General features: G+C 35.5%; 1 protein-coding gene across 1 annotated transcript in view; it reads left to right on the top strand.

Annotated features, from left to right (window-relative positions):
* TBCK (TBC1 domain containing kinase) overlaps positions 1-21,574 on the top strand; it is a 262,360-nt gene that overhangs the window by 41,615 nt on the left and 199,171 nt on the right. The window contains exon 4 of the mRNA XM_044681636.1: positions 18,969-19,083. Within this exon, the coding sequence (XP_044537571.1) occupies positions 18,969-19,083 (115 nt within the window). The remainder of the gene's footprint in view (positions 1-18,968; positions 19,084-21,574) is intronic.

Below are 21,574 nucleotides of genomic sequence, written 5' to 3'. Positions count from 1 at the left end.
GCTGGATCAGTTCACAGCTCCACCAGCAATGCATTAATGTCCCAATTTTGCCACATCCCCTCCAGCATTCATTACTCTCCCCTTCTTTCATTTTAGCCAATCTGCTAGGTGTGAGGTGATACCTCAGAGTTGTTTTGATTTGCATTTCTCTAATTATTAGAGATTTGGAACACTTTCTCATGTGCTTATTGATACTTTTGATTTCTTTACCTGAAAATTGCCTATTCATGTCTCTTGCCCATCCTTGTTAATTCTTAATATAACTTTTTACCTTCAAGTCTGTGCCTGATAATTATTTGAGAAGATACTTACAATTCAGTCTGTACATTTGGGTTGAATCCTGTTGGCTGCCAGTTTAAGATCTCCTCTGTCCTCAACAGTTATATAAATAATTTCTATATATCTCTTCTAACTGACCTGAGAGGAATATAAATTTAAGAAAGAAACATTATTGGGGTTTCAGCCATAAGAGAAACTTACCAGAAGAATCCTATTCCTGTCTTCATTACCAACTGAAGTAGAAGCAGTTAGAGGGGGAGGGGTTTGAGAGCCAGGAGTGTTTTACCCCCCCCCCCTTTCCTCACTGTAGCCTGTCAATCTCTGGCTCTTGACTTAAAGCTCTATTTGGCCCTGAAAACATTTATCTGCTTCTCCAAACTATCTGTTATTATCATCATAACAGTTTTGGCCAGCCAGCCTAGGATTTGTACTATAGGACCTAGTGGAGAAGAGATAAGATAGCCAACATGTTAAACAGAGCAATTGTTACCTTGGGGTGCTCTGCTGCTTTAATTTATGGGATTTGGCAAACCTGTGCTACATTTTGGTTTGTCACTGTTCCCCAATTTTTTAGGTCAGTAATAGAATTTTATGACACTTATCTATGGCTAACAACTACAGTTGGAGAGGCATTGGCTTATGTACCAACAGGCATAGCCATGACTGCCACTGGATATGGAGCCCTAATGATTTTAAGAAAGATACTGGCTTTTACTTTTGGAAACACTAAAGTTACTGACCTGGCTATGGAAAAAATGTTAGAGTATATGAAAACACTAATAGAAATTAACAAACAAATAAGGGAAGGGAAAGAACTTGATGCTAGGACAGTTATGCAGTTGGACATCATAGAAAGCACGGTCACAACTAAGAAAGGGGGTGAAAAACAACAAGAGATTAAAAAAGACAACCCAGAAAAGCAAGAAGTTGCAGGGGCAGAGTCAGCTCCTGTAACAATACTTCCTATTACAGACCGAACAATAGTACAACCGGATGCTGGGATTATACATGTTAAAGGATATAAACCATTCACTGGAGGGGATCTAGAGATTTTAAAAAGGAGGTTCCCCCAGTTCTTCAAAAATCCACATAACAGTATCTAGTTACTTATGTTGTCTTCCCTGTAAGAAAGTAAGCTCCCTGAACATATAGACAGTTCTTTGTCTTCTTTTTATCATCTTTTATTTAGAATATTCTCTTATTTCAAAGAACAATGACTAGAATGTACTGTACACTTCTTATATACTTGTTCACTAAACTAACTGAATCTCTGGCATTCAGAAGGACATGGTAGCATTGCTGAAATTTCCAGGAGACTTCCTTGATATGAACATGTCCTTTTTCCTTTCCCCCAGGGTATTGCCCCTGGGAAAGAGGACAAGAAAGACATCTGTGTGTTTGTACTTTCCCTCCCTGACAAGAATATTGCATGCTGTGTAAATCAGGTTTCATCCCCATTGTCTATTACTCTAGGGTGAGGCCTAGGGGTACATCTCTGACTGGGTACCTTTTTGAGTCTCCATGGTGGTTTTTGAGAGCTAGTTAGAGCTCTCACATCCTTTATTCTTCACATTGGAACCCTTTCCTTCCTGCACTCCAGATGCTGTCATTTACCTACTAGTATAAATTAATCCCTTGATTTTGACTTTCTATTTATTATATGCAGAATTGAAAAGCCTAGATCATCCTATTTATATCAAGAATTTACAGAAACAGGTTTTTAAAGTTAAATTAAAATAAATAATTAAATGAAAACAGTATGCATTTAAACATGAACTTTTATCTGATTCAATTAAATAGCAATAACTGCTTCCTCTATACAGAATACTGTGCTAGGCCCTGGGCAGTAGATAGAAGCATGTTATTTCTCATTTTAGAAATGAGCAAACTGAGGTACCGTGAATTGGAACACTTATTCAAGCATAGCAAATCAGTGGCAGAGGCTGTTGGCTCCATATCTAAACCTCAAACCACTAGACTCCACTTTCCATATGTATTTTGATCTTATCAAATTAATTTTATGCTGAGAAAGGAAAGTTATCTAGTATTCAAGTTGGAAAACTAATTTCCCAATTTTTTGTACTCCTTTGAGAATTAGCCACATTCCACATTTAAAGCTTTGAACCTTGGTTACTTTGGAGTGAGAGCTCAGTAGTAAATATTCCTAGTCTCACAACTCTTAGGCTAATAAGTCTATGTCATAGTAATAATAAAAAAATTGGCTGTGAGTAGCTGTTAATCTCATAATAACCCGCTCCAAAATATCTGACCTTTAGGCATAATTGAACTTTAGTTTTTGGCTTTGCTGGACATGACTATAGATAGATAGATGTGGTTTTCTTGTACACCAGTGAATTTTGAAATGTCAGGAATGAATTAATAATATACAGTGTAGTAATTTACATATTTAAAAACCAATATCAAGAGTAATATTCATAAATAATCATCTTAGTCTTTCAGGAAAGACTATTATACATCCTGAATTTAAAAACTTTAAAATGCTTTTATTGTCATTTTTAAATTGTTATCATCAAATTCTTTGCATAAAGGCTTGGGACTATTATAAGGAATTTATTTAACTTTCACTCTATCTCCTTATGAGCAGAATTCCTGGGTTAGAGGAAGTTACATAAATCTTATTCTGACTCTTTAAGAGCAGAATGTATATGATCTCACACCATCTCTTTAAGAGGCAGACTACAAAGCAGAGATTTTCAGTTAAGCTTGACTCCATTTTCTCTGTCTTTCCAGGGAGCAGAGTGTCTGGGGTTTCTATGTCAGTGTGCTGTCTGTCAGGTATATCTGTCAGTTGGCTGTCGAGAGTTGGAATTTATATATGAAGAAAGAAGTCTTACCTCTGAGGGGTTTTCTTCTCAATGTCTTCAAGAAGAAGGGCCTGACCCTAAGGGCTCTTCTCATCAGAACTTGAGGGTGCAGGAGCACCGTCTGTGTCCCTGTGACGTGCAGTTCTCACCACTGACACTTTGAATTTCTGATACTTGGCTAAGGAGGTTGAATAAGATTTTATTAATTAGCATAGTTAAGATAGAGAAATTAAATATTAGATTAGACAGAGTAGGCCAGATTAGGCCTGCTTTGTCAGGCAAGATTATTAGATATAGAGTTTTTAGAGATTTTAGATTTAGGTTTTAAACTTTAAGACATAGTGTAAGAATAATAAGATATATTATCCTATTTTCCTACCTCCTACTCCTATCCAAACTTCTCCTCTGTAATAAATAGTGCTGTTGGTTTACCAAACTGATCTATGTAACTTTTATCAACCTCCACCAATAATATTAACCCATTAAAGCTTTACCAACCTCCTATACATTTACCAATAATAAGACAAAATTATAATAAGATGATTTATTAAAAATTTTAGAGGAAATAGTAGAAGTAAAATTATACTTCATGTTACTTCAACCAATTAGAAAAGATAACAATTTAAATATTGTTCTAACGTAAGAGGCATCTAAGCAGGGCAGAAAGAGAATTGGCCTCAGAGTCTGTGATCATGTCGTGCCTCTGGCTTATCCTGGAATGTGATCCTGGGTAAATCATTTAGTTTCTTCAACTCTCTTCAAGAAGGAAATTTCTTCATCTCTGCTTATCAAGCTCCAGTCTCTGGCCCTTTTAAAAGTTGCTAGACTATTATTGATCCATCTGACCAGGAGTCCCACAGACATCAATTCTTCACTGAAAATATCCTGCCTCAAACTTCTGGAATTAAATCTGGGAATCATTAGAAACTTTGTCCCATTTGATCACAGTTATAGTGAGGTGTTAGGTAAGGAGAAATCTGATCTCAAAGATAACCAGAAACACAACCATTTTATTATTATTATTAGAGCGTTACTAAGCAGCAGATAACTTTGTTATCTTCCCAGCTTTCACATTTTCCAAAATCAAACAGTAGCTAAGTAGTTCTCATCTATGTTTCCTCTACTTAAAAATTTCACCTCAGGCAGATACCAAATATGGAAAGTTTTAGATCAACGGGAACATTTTTGAGTGAGTGATCAGGTTTTTATAAGGTGAAAAAACATCTTGAACTTGTATAATGTGGAAGTACTTCCTCCCTGGATTGCTAACTTTATGGATGTTTTGACTTGTCAATTGGAGCTAAGAAATATCATAGACTTTTTGTAGAAGGGGTTGGTGTGGCTTCATTTGCCATGTATGCAAAGAATTTAGAACCCCTATATGTATTTCCATCTCTGGCTTCTCACTTCTTTCCTAAGTCTTTCTTGCAATCTGAAGACTTTTCTTGGATTTCCTGCCAACATTTAAGGTATTTGATCGTTCTACTCTAAGTAAGTAAGGTTACTACTTCATGACTGCCACTAACTCTTTCCTGGCACAGGTGGTGGCACTGCAATAAACACAAGCAAAAATTTGTAAGGTACATTTGCATCCAACTCATCACTTTTAGTTTGTGCTTGGTTTGAATGAGATGACTAGGTTTTTAAGCAGTCCTTAACAATCAACGAGTAGCCAGTTCATTGTGTGGAAGAGTATCTGTTATTGACTTAGCCTTTTGTGTGTGATGATGTACATTCCCATAGTATTGCAAGCACCGAATTCATAAAGGGTACAAGAAGTTATGAAAGAGACAGCAGATATATGATCCTTGCCCTTGAAAACTTTATAATATAATTGAGGGAGAGAGAGAAGCCATATGTGGAAAGAACTTTAAAACATGCACAGTGGAAACATTTGTTAAATTCCTGTATGATGAGTATCATTGCCACAAAAAGTTCTGGCAATTAATGTGTATTTATTGATTCCTCTTCTTTGTTCATCTTGCTTTAGGCACTTTTGAGTATTCAAATGAAGTCTAGTAATGATATATCGCAATAATTATATATTTTCCAATTCATTTTGCTATTCATTATTTCTTAGAATACAAAGAATCATGCAATTTTTATTCTGTCTGTTAACTTTAACTTAGTTGTTAGTAATATAAATGTGAGGTCTTCCACAAGGTTTCTTCATTTGAGGACTATGAACTTGGTTTTTTAAATTTTTTAATATTCTGATAATTGATTTCAATGGAATTTATTTCTTCTGTACTCTGACATATTTTAATATATTCTGTAAGAAGGGTTAACTATATTGGTAAAGGAGTTCATAATACAAAGTGAATAAATAATGCCCTGGAACCAGTGGTGAGCATTTATTTACACTTTGAAAATAGACAAATGCTCTAAGTCAGAGCTTTGTTGCATTTTTGATTGTCTCAACTTAAGACAGTGATGAAGAAGATGCTAATAATGCAAATAAAACTGAAAAGTGTGTTGTGAATACATCTTTTTTCTCCCTGGAGAGCAGGTTGTTACCAGCACATCCCTGGTTAAGAATTCCTGACCTAGTGCTACTAAATTATATTAATCATGTAACTCTTGTTATAAATAAAACTAGAAGAAAGCTCCATCAAATGGAAGAGGGTTTCATAGCTTCTTTTTAGAGAGGGAAGTGGGGGCAGCTGGGTAGCTCAGTGGATTAAGAGCCAGGCCTAGAGACGGGAGGTCCTGGGTTCAAAGCCGGCCTCAGACACTTCCCAGCTGTGTGGCCCTGGACAAGACACTTGACCCCCAATGCCCACCCTTAACACTCTTCTACTTAGGAGCCAATACACCAAAGTTAAGGGTTTAAAAAAAATAGAGAGGGAAGTAAAAGAATTAGCTGAGTTGGATTTATTGTGTTATATGAAGGCAGCAAGAAATGTCCTTTCTTGAGACATATGGTCTTCTTATAGTTTAGTGTTGATTAGATTTGCAAAAATACCACCATGAAAATAAATGCAGCTTATATCCTAACATGTTGCAGAAATTGAAGAAGTAATGCATGTCTGTAAAGAATTCTATAAGATCTTTCAAATTAAATAAACATATGCAGGAATATGCAGTGATTTCAGTGCAAAACTGTTTGTTTATATGTAAAGACAGCAAGAAATATATTAGAAAATATGGATCAAGAATAAGGAAAGAAGCTTCATGTTATGATATGCAATTAAAATAATTCCATCTTTAAATATATTACCAATGATAAAAACTGGGAAATGGTCAGAAATAAAGACATAGAGTCTTCAAAAATTTTATATCAGAAGAAGGAGGCCAAAAGAACCTAAAAATTGCCCTAATCATCAGATGTATAACTCACATGCCCATGGAAGAGATAAGGCTGCCATAATCAACACCAATTTAGAGTTTAAACTCTTATGTAGAATCTTATGGAGAAGATTGCTGGATGATTATGAGAAGTATATCTCATAAAATAGTTAGAAATATTGTAGGGCAAAAATTGTTTACAGAAAACTTGATGAAAGTGCCAACTAAATTTCATTCTCCACAGAGCATTTAAGGATAAAGATAGACCAACCACCATGAGAAAAATGGAAAAGCTCTTCAGATATTTTTATAACACTTTTTTTCATCATCATGGACAACAGATTTACCAGTTAGACTCTAACATCCCCATCCAGAGGGCACTAACAAGAGGAAGGCATACTAAAGAGAATAAAATAAGAAAATTGGAATGAATATTCCAAATTTACACAGAGGAAATCTGTACTAAAAGCATTGCAAATTGTGAGAACATTGCAGGATTGATTCACAAATATTTGAAGGAGTAGAAGATATAATTTCTGTAGAAAAAATTTTGGATGGACCTTATTCATATAAAGAGAAGAAAAGCTAAGAGAATGTCAACTGCTAATATGCCTGTCTTTCCCCTTATATAAATGTTTTATGAGAATAATCTATACAAATACTGAAGGTTTCTTCAATAATAATTGGGGATCAGATGGAGGTCTTACAAATGATAATTTATAGCAGACTATATATTTATCATCAATTGATTTGAAGTAGAAAATATAAAATTCCACTGTTTTATTTAGGCTTATTGATTATTTTCTTCTAAAAAGCATTCGAATCAAGGTGAATCAATGGCCAACTGTATACAACGTTAAACAACTACTTTATTCAAGCCTTTTTATACACAACTAGATTCCTTCCATTCAGACATCAGAATTATTCTAGATTCCTTGAAAACTGTAGTAACAGCAATAACCTTGTTCAGTGACTCTCTGATCTTTAATTATAGCAAGTGAGGAATAAAAATAAGCCCTCTAATGGTATTCTTCATTCTCACGAAGGAGATTCATCATGGAGTCTAAGTTGAAGAATTGCCTATGGATAGAAAATTCCATTAGCTACATCAGATGGCAGATGACAAATTCCAACTAATTTGTATCATCATCATAACACTATTCTTGAAGACCACTGTCTGGAAATTGTCATTATATTCCTTGCAAAATATATCTCACCTCCGATCCAGCTAATCATGTAAAAAAAAAGTTAACATTTTACAGTTTCCTGAACCATGTTAATTATTAACCAGGCTGTTTGGGGATAGTTTTGAAATCAAGTTAGAGTTTATTCATTACAAAATGAAAGAATGAAAGAACTAAAATATTCATTTGAATAATGATTAACCAAATATTGTAGGTAGCATGGCTGTTAATATCCACTTGATAGAGTGTACTATTATATGTGTTTTCTCTAGCTATAGATAAATATGCACACTGCCTTGTCAGTCTATATATCTATTACCTCTATGTTTATCTACCTGTGTTTGTTACTGTTTATCTATCTTGGCTTACCTATATGTGTGTTTTTGTGTGTGTGACATATGCCCCTGTTAGAAATTGGCCATTCTTGGCCCCATTGCCCAAACCGAGTGTTCTTTTAAATTATTATGCCTTTAGTGGCACAAAGACTCCCACCTAGCTACACATACAGTCTTTGCCCAATCCCACTGGTGTCCCGTTTCTAAGATGCTGACTGGGATTGGGTTGAAGTCTGTGGTTATGGGACAGTTTTTCTCTATGTGAAGCTAACTGGTCTATACAGGTATTAAACCCACAACCTTGGCCTCATTAGCAGCACGCTCTAACTAGCTAAACTAACTAGCTTCAGATGATTTAGGGATGGACAAATAGGAAACATACGGTGTAAATTTCCTTTGAAATGCATCTGGAAAAGGCTTGACAAAATATATTTGGGCTTGTACTAACCCAAAATATTTGAAAAAGTCATTAAGATGTGTTCAGATCCCAAATGCAAATGGTTTGGGTCATGCCTAGAAACCATGTACAGTTACGATCTCTCATCTCATCTTTCTTCAGTGGTTTTTTAATGGTATTCTTATTTTCCCAAGAGCTTTGTTTTTTCTTTTGTTCCCTTCCATTCTGACCAATATAATGTTTAAGCTTTGATGTTTTCTGTGATTTGGAGAACAGGAGACAGGCAAGTAGTAGCTGACTCCATCCCAGTGAGTTATCTAGATTCAGAGGAAATCCACTTTATGTACATCCCCCCCCAAAAAAAAATGTTAGACTATAGCCACTTGCTTTCACTATAAATTCTGACAAATGGGGTCTTTTTATCTGCTCCTTGCCTTTTTCCTGTTCTCCCCACTTCCTATGATTCCTATCTGAGTATGTATCACTGCACTGTCTTGTTTATTATGCCAAAACATATGTGACATTTTTACTTTCTTTTATCAGACTATGACTTTATTAGCTATTTTAGAAAAAAAAAAAGTTGACTGCTCTGCTGGGTGGAAGAAGGATTAGATTTCTTCTGTGTGGCCCCACAGAGCAGACCCAGAAATAGTTGGGTCTTTGAAGTTATTGTGAGACTTATTCAGTCATATAAAACTTATTAATGATTAGAGCCATCCAAGAGTAGAATAAATTCTTCCTCATTGGATGCCTTCAAGCAGAGGCTTTATGGCCATCTGTTAGATAGGTTATAGTGAGGATTATTTTTCAGGTGTGGCTTGGACTTTTAGGACTGCTTCAGTTCATTCTAACTCTGACTGTCTTGATTCTAGATATCACCAAATTCTTAATAACAAAGGACAAGGGTTTCTTGTTTGTCTTATAAGTTTAAAAATTATTATATCCAAAATATATAAAGCAAATAACATATTTATTACCTTCTTCTACCTTTTGTTTTATTGTTTTTTTCGACACTACTGTCACTTCCTAGAAATTCCAGAACCTTCCCTTAAACAAATAAAACAGGTAAACAAAATCAAATATCCTGACATTATCCACATCCAGGAAGTTGTAGGGAAAATTTAATAACTAGTTCTCTGAGGGAAAATATATTTTAAATCTATATTTTAAATTTATTCTGCATTTTTATCATTTTCTACATTGCTTCTTTAAGTCTAGATAGTCAACAAAATAATGTCAAACTTTGATTTGTAGACTTTGTCCATTTCTGAGACATAAATGCTTACACTGAAATTTTAACTATCAGCTTTCCCAAGCCAGTATGATTTGGCTCCAAGCATTCCATTTGACCATGTCTGATATAATATGTGGCTTTCCACAGCCAGAATCTGTTTCCTTTCTACCAAAGGCAATGAAGTATGAAATTAAGGTTGGACATTACATTAATTGACATTCTAATGTCCTTTAGTGTTGTATTTTTTCTTGACATTTCTATGGTTGCTATGTATACTATTTATTCATTCTATATCATAAAAATATTCTTGTCTTTATATTTGTTGTTTCTTTTTTTTTTTTTTTAAACCCTTACCTTCCATCTTGGAGTCAATACTGTGTATTGGCTCCTTGGTGGAAGAGTGGTAAGGGTAGGCAATGGGGGTCAAGTGACTTGTCCAGTGTCACACAGCTGGTAAGTGTCTGAGGCCAGATTTGAACCTAGGACCTCCTGTCTCTAGGCCTGGCTCTCAATCCACTGAGCTACCCAGCTGCCCCTGTTGTTTCTTATAGAGCAAATAATCCAGTTATTCATATAGACCACAGTTTGTTTAACCATTGTCCAATCAATGGGCATGAATTTTGCTTCTGTTTTTTTGCTCTCATGAGTTCTGCTGTGAATAGTTGTTTTAATTATTCATTCTGTTATTAATATCCTTGGGGTACATATTCAGTAGGCCTATTATTGGGCCAGAGATATGAACCACTTTCTCAGTAATCCTATTTTTTTCCTGGATATTGGATCTTCCTTTCTCACCCAGGCTGAAAATACAGTGGCCACTCATGAGTAGTAATTCTACCACTCATGGCAGCTCTGATCTGCTGTTCCCAAATTCAGCTGATTTTCCCTTCTTTAGCCAATTTAATTGGCTAAATTAACTTAATTTTTAATTAATTAATATTTATGAAATTATTATTAACTAAATTATAAAAAACTAAATTAATTAATAATTCAACCAAGGCTCATCATATTTGTGCTAGACTTAGTATGATCCACTCCAGCTAAGAATCCCTGAGCTGAAGCTATTCCCAAACCTCAGCCTGCCTAGGAGCAGGGCAGTTATAGCCTTGTGCCACCATGCCTGGTAATTCTATTTTTTTCCCCAGAAGTTTTGAACTAATTCTATGCTAGTGTGTCTGTCTTTTAATGTTGACTTCATCCAACACTGACAGTTTACATAATATTTTATCATCTTTCTCGATTTTAAGGGTAGTGAAGTAAATCTTCTCTTATTTAAGGGTACTAATTTAAGAGGAAGCCAGACTTTTAAAAAAAATGAAAGGGCTCAAGATCAGAAGATTTATCTTCTTTAATCCCAGCTTTAGTGAATGGAAGAGTAAAGAATTGATCATTAAATCTTTTTGGGTAAACAAGCATTAGTAATAGTTGCCACTGAAGGGAAAAAAATAAAATTACTTCTAATTTCATATATTGAGTTCCTTCAGATATTTCCAATGCCTTGGTATAATAAGCATATGTATTCATTTTAAAAATAAATAATTCATATGCTTTGTCTGCAGTTATTTCTGTTTTGATCTTTAGCTGATTAGAAAAAAAAAAAACTCAGTCTTATGTTTGATTGTTCCAGACTGGTTTAATAAAGCAAAAAATCTGAAGTTCACTTTAAAAGCCTAGTGACATTATCACAGCAGACGCCCTCACTGAATTGGTGTGTTGCTGAGGTCCTCTAGTGTCACAATTGAAAATTGCTTTTAGTTTTGAAGAACATATGAAGTATCTTCATTTTTAGAGTGTTTGTATATAAATCTATGATGATTTACTTTGAAGTTGATTCATTTAAATCCCAAATGAAAACAGAAACTTTGGAACTTTACACGTGTGTATGGGTTTTTTTGTTTTTCTTGTTTGTAAACAATTTAAAATTTAAGGAAAGTATTTTTTTCAAAGAGTATATCATTTTCAACAAACATATACTAAACATTATGTATTAAGTATTGTTTATATATATTTGTCAATATAACCTTGTTTCTCTCTGCTCTAAGATATACCAAACTATCTCTATCATAACTAGTAGCTTGAAAATCCCATATGTTTTCAAGCCTGGTATTTCGCTATTTATACAGTTGATTTGTCTTTTGAGGATGTTTATGAAAACAGATTTAGTTCTGTTTATACCATCATTTGTTTCATATACACTCTCTCTAGCTTAATACTAATATGGAAGGCTTCGCAATATAGAAAAATCCATTTTGTGGATAAACATGGTTTCTGAGGCTTTTTAAAAAATCTTGTAATCTACATGTTTCTTTTTTTACAAGTCCCTTTTTTTAAACAAAATTTCTTTTAAAAAGAGTTCCTTTTTTATATGCTTCATTTTAAAAAATAATAGTGACAGTTAAGTGAGGAAGAGAATAAATAGGTGAAGAAACTAAGGCAGGATTTTTAAAATGCTAACAAGATGACCAGGCCCCAGTCAACATCCCAGCATGAAACAAGCATTTAGAAAGTCCCAAGTAGTTTTTAAAATTATTATTATTATTATTATTTTATTAAATTTATTTATTTAAAATGTTATAATTTAAATTGTTATAATTATTATTACATGGGATTTAATCTAAAGCCAAAATTTGCCTATTTCCCTTTTTTTCCCCTTCTCTTTTTTTTTTGGACTTTTGGCTGTCTCACTGTTGCATCACTAGAAAAGAGAGAAGGTGGGAAAAGTTAATAATACTTAATATTTAATTTTGTGATTTATTAACATTATAACAATTTCTTTGAAACTATGACTAATGAAAGACTTCTTCAATAGATTTTATTTATTTCTATTCTTTAGCACTATAGATAATTGAGTTGATTATAAAAAGTAAAATGAATTAAATGAGAACTTGATGAAAAACTGAATTGGCTATCTGCCCATAAAAAAAATTCACTTTTTTCAAATCATAATTTTCTCTTCAAAGAAACTACTACATTGCAGTGCTCTCAATGAGAACAACCTTTAAAAGAAAGCCACGGGGCGGGGGGTGGGGGGAAGCAGGGTGGCTCAGTGCATTGAGAGCCAAGCCCAGAGATGGGAGGTCCTAGGTTCAAATTCGGCCTCAGACACTTCCCAGCTGTGTGACCCTGGGCAAGTCACTTAACTCCCATTGCCTAGCCCATACCATTCTTCTGCCTTGGAGTCAATACACAGTATTGGCTCAGACACTTCCAAGACAGAAAGTAAGGGATTAAATTTAAAAAAAGAAAGCTGCCAAGTCAGTCTGTAGTTTATATGTGAGAAATGATGATGAATTTTTCATTTAAATGAAAGTACAAATAATAAATTTAGTAAAATTCAATAAATGTTGAGTTCCTCAAAACTTGTTTTTAATCTTTCACCAAGAAGACTCTCATCAAGAGTTGGAAAAAAACAAAAAACTATAACAACATTGGATCTGAAGTCAGAAGGCTTGAGTTTGAACCCTGTTTCTGCCTTTGTGACCTGAGGCACTTCACTTAGACCTGACTGAAACAATAAAATCATGGTATATCTGCCTTAACTATTTCATTATAGGTTTAGGAGGATCAAATGAGATCAAAATAATGTATGAGAAAGTTTTTTATAAAAACAAGACTAGGAAGCCGACCCAACCTGAGACAGGCATTTATCTAGTAAGTGTTTGTTATGGGCCAGCGTCTGAGCTAAGACCTGGCTGGGCTCCTCTCCTCCAGCATCTCACATTCAATCTGATGAGAGACAAAGCATGCAAAAGTACTTTGTAGATGTGTGCATTGTAAGGCCTGCACTCTCACAAGGACCAGGAAAGGCCTCTTGTAGGAGGGAAGGTTTGAACTGAGTCTTGAAGAAAGCCAGAAACAGAGGAAAAGAGGAAGGGATTTAAGACATGAGAGACAGCTAGTAAAAACGACCCAGAGTTGGGATCTTCTCCATATATTGGGGATGAGAATGGTTGTACTCATTGGCATAAAGTGTTATATCACATCTATATAAATTTAGATTAGTTAGTGTTTTGTAAAAATAAAGCAACATTCAAATGCATGTTGTTACTCTTATGATGGTGAAAACTGTTGAATTCAACATTTATTCAGAATTAAGCATGATGGGCAAAAGAGTCACATTCCTCTTTTGGGTTAAGATTAGTTCAGTTATTGAACTTTTACCTTTTAAAAAAACTTCTCAATTTTCCTTCATTTTTAACCATGTATCTTAAGGCTAAAATGGAATGGAGTAGCCTATAAAGAAACCTGACAATGTCACTGAAGGGCTATCAGAACAAACCTTTAGATGTGAATGTTAAATTTATAAAATTTAAAAAGAAAATTTTTTTGATTAAGAGCAGCAAGGAGAGAAAACTAGACCTAGAGATAGGAGGTCCTGGGTTCAAATGTGGCCTCAGACACTTCCTAGCTGTGTGACCCTGAACTAGTTACTCAACCCCATTTGCCTAGTATTTACCATTCTTCTGCTTTGGAACCAATATTTCATATCAATTCTAAGACAGACATTAGGGGACAGGGGGAGAGAGGAGGGGGGTAGGGTGAGAGAGGCTGAGAGATAAAAAAGTTATCTTTTTTGCTTTTTAAATGGGATCTAGCCTGCCTTTTGTTTACATAATTTCGGGGGGGGGGGGGTTCTGGAATTACAGGCAGCAGTGAGTTGTTGATGTCAAGCATAGAAACAGGTTGGTGCAATCAATAATAGAAATCTGGGCAAGGATTCTTGGGTTTAAATCTAGCTTCAGTTGTTAGTGGAGAGAGGGTACAGATATGAGAGAAGATATGGTGGTAAAATCTATAAGATTTGGCAATTGATTTTGTATTGAAGGAGGAGAAGGGGAGGGAAGAATCAAGATGAATCTTCCTGACTCCAGGCCCAATATTCTATCCATTGTGCCACCTCCCAGCCCTTAACCCATTATTCAGGTGTGGAAGTAGATTAATTGAATTATCCAAGAGTACACATCTAATGACTGGCATTGCCAGGCTTTGAACACATTTTTTCTGATCCCAATTCCAATGTTTGTTCTAGTTATTCAGTCTATAAACTTTTATTCAATGTATTCTCTGTACTGGGCTCTGTACTTACTGTAAGCCTCAATAATCCAAATGAATATTCAGTTAGTAGAGTTCTAGACAGTGTTATATAAATAATAAATTTTTATTTTAAAATTACAGTAACAAAAAATTAATTAATATAAGTGATTATATATGTAACATATATAATAAAACAGGAAATACCCTCTCCCAATTCAGCCAAAAAGAGAAAGAAATAAACATTTATATAACACTTACTATGTGCCAGACATTGTACTAATTGCTTTACAAGTATTTCATTTAGTCCTTACCTCAACCCTACTGTTATTATTCCTGTTTTATAGTTGGTAAAACTGAGGCAGAGAATGGCAACTTGCCCAAAGACACACAATAAGTGTCTGAGGTTGGATTTGAAATCAGGTCCTCCTGATTGCAAGTCCAAATTCCTAGCTTCTAGTGGAGAGAGAGGGACAGATACAGGAGAAGTTAAGGTAGTAAAATCATTAAGATTTGGTAACTGATTTTTTTATGGAGGGGAAGTAGGAGGGAAGAGTCAAAGATGACTCTTGGATAGTATATCTGGAAAATTCAAATTAAGATATTCTGGTTTAGGTTTAGGGAGAAAGTTAAAAAATTCTTTGGACATGTTAATTTTGAAGTGCTTAATGGGATATCCAGATGGAGACTAATGAAGAGAAGCTCAAATTCAATCATATAGGCTATAAGTGAAAGGCTATTTAGAGCCTAGGTTTGAAGGGAAGTAGTAATCTAAGTAGGTTTTGAAATTTGCTCCCAACATGTTTCTGCTTTTCATGGCTTCATCTGCTCTTTCACTCATGGCCCACAAATTCTTGGAAGTTTCCAATTTTGCTTTCATTTTCCCCTTCACTTGAAAAAAGCAGGCTAAGGGTAGAAGAGGAGAATGTAGCTACAATAAATGTGTTATTTGTAAATCAGTGTTCATAGGTAATAATTTCGTGAATATGATATTAAAAGGATAATATCTTCATTAATTATAGAAGACAGCAATTTTAGTTGAGTAGTAGTGTTGGAATCCAGATTTAAAGGGTTGAGAATGAAATAGGACTTTCCAGGTAAAATGATGAGTGGATTAAAGGGAGCATGACTTCTCATATACACTTCAAAGCACACATATGCCATAATGAAGAAAAGCAGTTTTGAAAAACACACAAGAAAAATTAAATTAACTTTTAAAAAAACAAACAGTAAGTCAGAACCCCAAAACAGCTAAAAAGTACTCTAAAACAACTGGACAGTTAAAATCCCAAAAGCAAAGCAGATGGGAAAAGAAGTCATGTAAGACATCTTGAGATAACATCTTCAAATTACTAAATACAAAGAAATTAGATAGGAATTAAATTAGTGAGAAAAATCACAAGATTAAACAAGAACTTAAACAATAGTGTGAGAAAAGCTAAAATTAAGAAATGCTTTTTCCTTGCACCCCCAAATCAGAAGGAAAAAATAGAGCATTTGAGAATATAATAAAAACTATAATAATCACTTATCGAGTACTTTTATATTTTCAAAGTAAATGACATCTTCTGTTAACTTAATTAACAAGATATTTACTAGAAAAGAAATCAGAACACAGGCACAGACAAATCATTTATTATTTAAAGAATTGATAAACCTGTAGACTCAATGACTTGCCTGGAGAATAAAGCACTTTACATTAATTGCAAGATGGTTGACAGCTCAGAAAAAATAAAAGAACAAAAAAAAAAGATATTGAACATAGAAATTTAATAAATGAACAAAACAAGCTCTACAGATTTCACCAAAAAAAAGAAAGAAAAGGAAAAGTTGAAGTGAATTAATAGAAAGAATCCATTGGGCCCTAACAAAAAAGAACTCAGGATTCAACTCTTCTAGTAATATTATAAGATGCATCTGGGTTGCTCAGTAGATAGAGCACTGGTCCTAGAGTTAGGAAAATCTGAGTTCAAAGTTGGTCTCAAGATACTTAATAGCTGTGTAACCCTTGGACAAGTTATTTATCCTCTCTTTGTCTTAATCCACTGTAAAAGGAAATAGTAAATCATTCTAGTATCTTTTCTAAGAAAACCCCATGGACAGCATGATCTATGGAATCATGAAGAATCAGACACAATTGAATGTCTAAACAACAAAAGAAATATTATAGTGAAATTCACATCTTATTTTAAAAGTTTCATTGAGCCATCAAAAAAACCCATAGAAATTGTTTACCAAGGAATATTGATCAAGAAGATAGTGAATATTTTGATAAGAAGGTAAATAGAATACAACATATGAAAAGTTAGGAAGCCTGGTCTATGAACCTGAACATGCACACTGAAGGCAGGAACTATGTTACTTTTAATTACTTGGGCTGTTGGTGTCTATTAATAGAAACAATTTAATGAAGGCAAAAAGCCCCTGTGAATTCACTAACTTATTTAATTTTTACTTTATTAATTATATCAGTGCCTGCATTTATGAACCATATTAAATCCACTAGAGATATATTTGTTATTATATCATGTCATACTGCCTATTTCATTGGTGCTAAGGATTAGTCTTGCACACACACGCACGCATGCGTGTGTGTGTGTGTGTATGTGTGTGTGTGTGTGTGTGTGTGTGTGTGTGTGTGTGTGTGTGTGTGTGTGTATTCTGGGAATATGGCCCTAAATATTGGGAATTACTGCCCTGGGAAAAGACCTTGTTCTGCCTCCATCCTTTGCATTATAACTAGAATTTCTATTCATAACCCAAATAAAAGAGAGATGTTTAATCATTTTAATATTACTAGAGGCTTTAGAACTCCATCTTATTTGGCATTTCCATTTATTTATTATCAACCATTTTTCTAATAAGATTCTGTGTGAAAGCAGCGAGGAGAAAAAGCAAGGAAAATTCACTTAATGAATAATTGAAGCAACTAAGTCAGGGCTAATTTCTATATAGCAAGTGTCAGGTATAATCAGAATTTCCATTTATTTATTTATTTGTTTGTTTATTTTGAGGCCCTCACCTTCCGTCTTGGCGTCAATACTATGTATTGGCTTCAAGGCAGAAGAGTGGTAAGGGTAGGCAATGGGGGTCAAGTGACTTGCCCAGGGTCACACAGCTGGGAAGTGTCTGAGGCCAGATTTCAACCTAGGACCTCCTGTCCCTAGGCCTGGCTCTCAATCCACTGAGCCACCCAGCTGCCCCCTAATCAGAATTTTTATAAAGAGAAACCAAACCAGCCAGGCTAACTTGCACCAAACCCTGAGAAATGCAGATGTTCCTTGCTAACATGGTTGGCCCCTTGGAAAATTAAGTTCAACTCAATGGTGAATGAATCATGAGGATCTATAAAAATTAGGAATCACATATGTCTACTATGTGCTAGACATGGTCCTGAGCACTGGGGATATAAATACAAGTAACAAAAAAGGCTATTCTTATCCTTGAGGAGCCTCCATTTTAATGAGGAAAGACACATTGTAAAAAGGATTGAAAAAAGAGGGAGAGGGAGCTGTTACACACATTAGGGCAGGGCAGAGAAGACCCTGGAGGTAAAAGCATAGGCAGGAGGGGAATGAAGCCTGGCCAGCCAGAACAGGTACCCCAAATGGAGACCCTAGGGCAGCAATGGCAAACCTTTTAGAGACCAAGTGCCAGGCCCCACCCCCTAGTGCAGGCACACCCCACACAGGAGAGAGAGAAAGCACTCCCATTAGGCTGCTGAGCAGAGGGCCAGATGAAGTGAAGAATGTCCTCCATGAGTGTAGAGAGGGGTAGGGGTGTGGTTCAAGTGCTCTGCTCCCTCCCAGCTCTGCCGCCTGTGAGCTGCTCACTTTACCTGCTATGCATTCCCATTGGGCCACTTGGCAGAGGGGAGGGGAGCAGGTCCATCTGAGTCCCTCTGCTTTTCCAGTAAGGAATATGGGGGGTGGGGGACCAAGTACCCACAGAGAGTACTCTGTGTGCCATCTTCGGCGCCCTTGTCATAGGTTTGCTGTCACTGCCCTAGGGGGAACTCAGCACTAAGAGGAGGCTGGCTGCCCTGGGTTGAGGGCATGGAGGGATAACAGGAGTGTGCCAGATGTGAAAAAAGGCCTGGCCCTAAAGGAAGGCCCACGAGGACAGGGTGGCTGAGGCACCACTGAGGGACAAAAACCAGAGTTCTGGAGTTGGGGCAGAATCAGTGGTTGGACAGCCAAGAATCCACAAGGACGTATGATGACCTCTTGTTGAGGAAAATGCAGCAGGCTTTTATGATCCAAGGAAGATTTGTGTCTCAGAACAGTTTTAACAGAAGATCATGGTGTTCCTTTCAAGCACTTCTGTCAGCCACCTCACTGTGCCACATGGATGTAGAGCTGACTAATGTGTCTCTTTTTGTTCGTTTCTTTGCAGCCCTTTGAAAGTGTTATGTATTGCATTTGAGGTCCTCCAAGGGTTGCAGTATATGAATCAGCATGGCATGGTCCATCGAGCTCTATCCCCTCACAACATTCTCTTGGATCAAGAGGTAACATTTATAGGGGCAGCAAGTGGGTTCTGTGGATAAAGAGCCAGATCTAGAGATGGGAGGTCCTGGGTTCCAGCATGGCCTCAGACACTTCCTGGATGTGTGAGCCATAGCAACTTAACCCCCATTGCCTCCTAGATATAAAATTAATACTTATATAATTAATTAATCTTATGAAAACTATTTTGGTAATTCTTATATCATTCATGAATTATATAAAATCACATATTTATAGTTATTTTTTTTAAGTGTTCACTTTCCTTGTGTCTAGATCCTTTCTTTTCACCTTTTTTCTATATTGAATGAATTGGTCCCCTTCCTCCTTTTTATTTATTAGTTATATTTATTTATATATTTTATTATGTATCATGAATTATTATACATTATTTATATAATTTTAGAAAGTTATATATTTATTAGTTTTATTTTTAGTTATATTTATTTAGGTAGTCTCCCTATTTGTTCCACTGCTAAGGAAAGCTAGAGTTTAAGAATTCTGTTTTGTATATCCATTTAATGTTCCCTCCTGAGATCTCAATACCTTTTTTTTTTCTTTTAGATTTTTTCAATAGTGTGCTTCTTTCCTTGAAAATCTCATGGGGGATTTCTGATCTGTTAGACATCACCTCCCAGGGCAGGAAGGTGATATTTACAAAAGGAGCACTTATAATTTTGTTCAGCATGCTTAGCATCTGAGAATAGTTTTGGCAAGGCTCCCCCCCTTGAGAATTCAGTTCAAAAGTAATAGTAAATGAAAGGAGGACTACCACTTTTCTGTTTCCTGCTTCTCTCCTTGTTTAAAGCACATAAGCTTGTTGTTGGAAGCCACATAACAAAAAATCGGTTTCTAATATTCTTAGAGTGAAGAAAAATTTTTTCCTTTTATAAAATAAATTTTATTGATAGTTTTTTAAATTCCACTTATATTTCCCAATAAATCTTTCCACCTTTCCAGAAAGCCATCCCTTAATTAGAATTATTTAAATCACTTATGTTGATTTAAAATCTCAAGCAGCTTGCCAAGACTTTAAAAAACCATAATGCTCCAGAGGAAATGATTATTATTGTGAAAGTCTTAAAAAAATAAAAATGCCAAAGGAAAAATAGGCTTATGAATATTAGTTTTTACTAGCCACAAATTACTAGCCAAAAAAAGCTCATTAATAATTATGGTTGACTTCATGCTCATACATCCCAAGAGGATGATACAAAGCATGATTGCTCCTTAGCACAATCTTGAAAGGTTGAAAACCAGTAATTCCTAGGTAAGAACCTGGTATCGGGCTTCTGTTTACAGTTTTAGGAAAATAAAAAATTCTTATTGGAGGTTAGCACATAGCATCCTCAACAACGATTCCAAAACAAAAAGAAAGATCTTTAAAATGTGTGTTCACGGATTATAATTGAAAGGGCTCTAAGAGACCCTACAGTACAATTACTTCATATTAGAGATGAGGGAATTAAGGGAAAACAGGCTCTATAGTCAGTGTTCTTCCTACCATATAGCAACAAACTCCAACAAAGTATTTTTAAGAGTGTAACCTCTCATTTAGTCATTTGGTTTTAATGGCATATCTAAAAATTAAACTTCTGTGGCTTGTTTTTTTTTTTTTTTTTTTTTTTTGCATTGTGATAATTGCTTTATTTTTTTTCAAACATTTATTAATATTCATTTTTAACATGGTTACATGATTCATGCTCCTCCTTTCCCCTTCACCCCCCGCATTCCCCCCACCCATGGCCGATGCGCATTTCCACTAGCTTTGTCATGTGTCCTTGATCAACACCAATTTCCAAATTGTTGGTAGTTGCATTGGTGTGGTAGTTTCAAGTCCACACCCTCAATCATGTCCACACCGACCCATGCGTTCAAGCAGTTGTTTTTCTTATATGTTTCCTCTCCTGCAGTCCTTCCTTTGAATGTGGGTAGCGTCTTTACCATAAATCCCTCAGAATTGTCCTGGGTCATTGTATTGCTGCTGGTACAGAGGTGCATTACATTCGATTTTACCACAGTATATCAGTCTCTGTGTACAATGTTCTTTTGGCTCTGCTCCTCTCACTCTGCATCAGTTCTTAGAGGTCTCTCCAGTTTGCCTGGAACTCCTCCAGTTTATTATTCCTTTTAGCACAATAGCATTCCATCACCCGCATATACCACAGTTTGTTCAGCCATTCCCCAATTGAAGGACATACCCTCCTTTTCCAATTTGTTGCCACCACAAAAAGCACAACTATGAATATTTTCGTACAAATCTGTTTATCTATGATCTCTTTGGAGTACAAACCCAACGATGGCATGGCTGTATCAAAGGGCAGGCATTCTTTTATAGCCCTTTGAGCATGATTCCAAATTGCCAGCCAGAATGGCTGGATCAGTTCACAGCTCCACCAGCAATGCATTAATGTCCCAATTTTGCCACATCCCCTCCAACATTCATTACTCTCCCCTTCTTTCATTTTAGCCACTCTGCTAGGTGTGAGGTGATAC

Source organism: Gracilinanus agilis, chromosome 6 (genome assembly GCF_016433145.1).
Source record: "Gracilinanus agilis isolate LMUSP501 chromosome 6, AgileGrace, whole genome shotgun sequence".
NCBI lineage: Eukaryota > Metazoa > Chordata > Mammalia > Didelphimorphia > Didelphidae > Gracilinanus > Gracilinanus agilis.
Note: the sequence above shows the minus strand (reverse complement) of the source record. Positions and strands in the feature narration are given on the sequence as shown.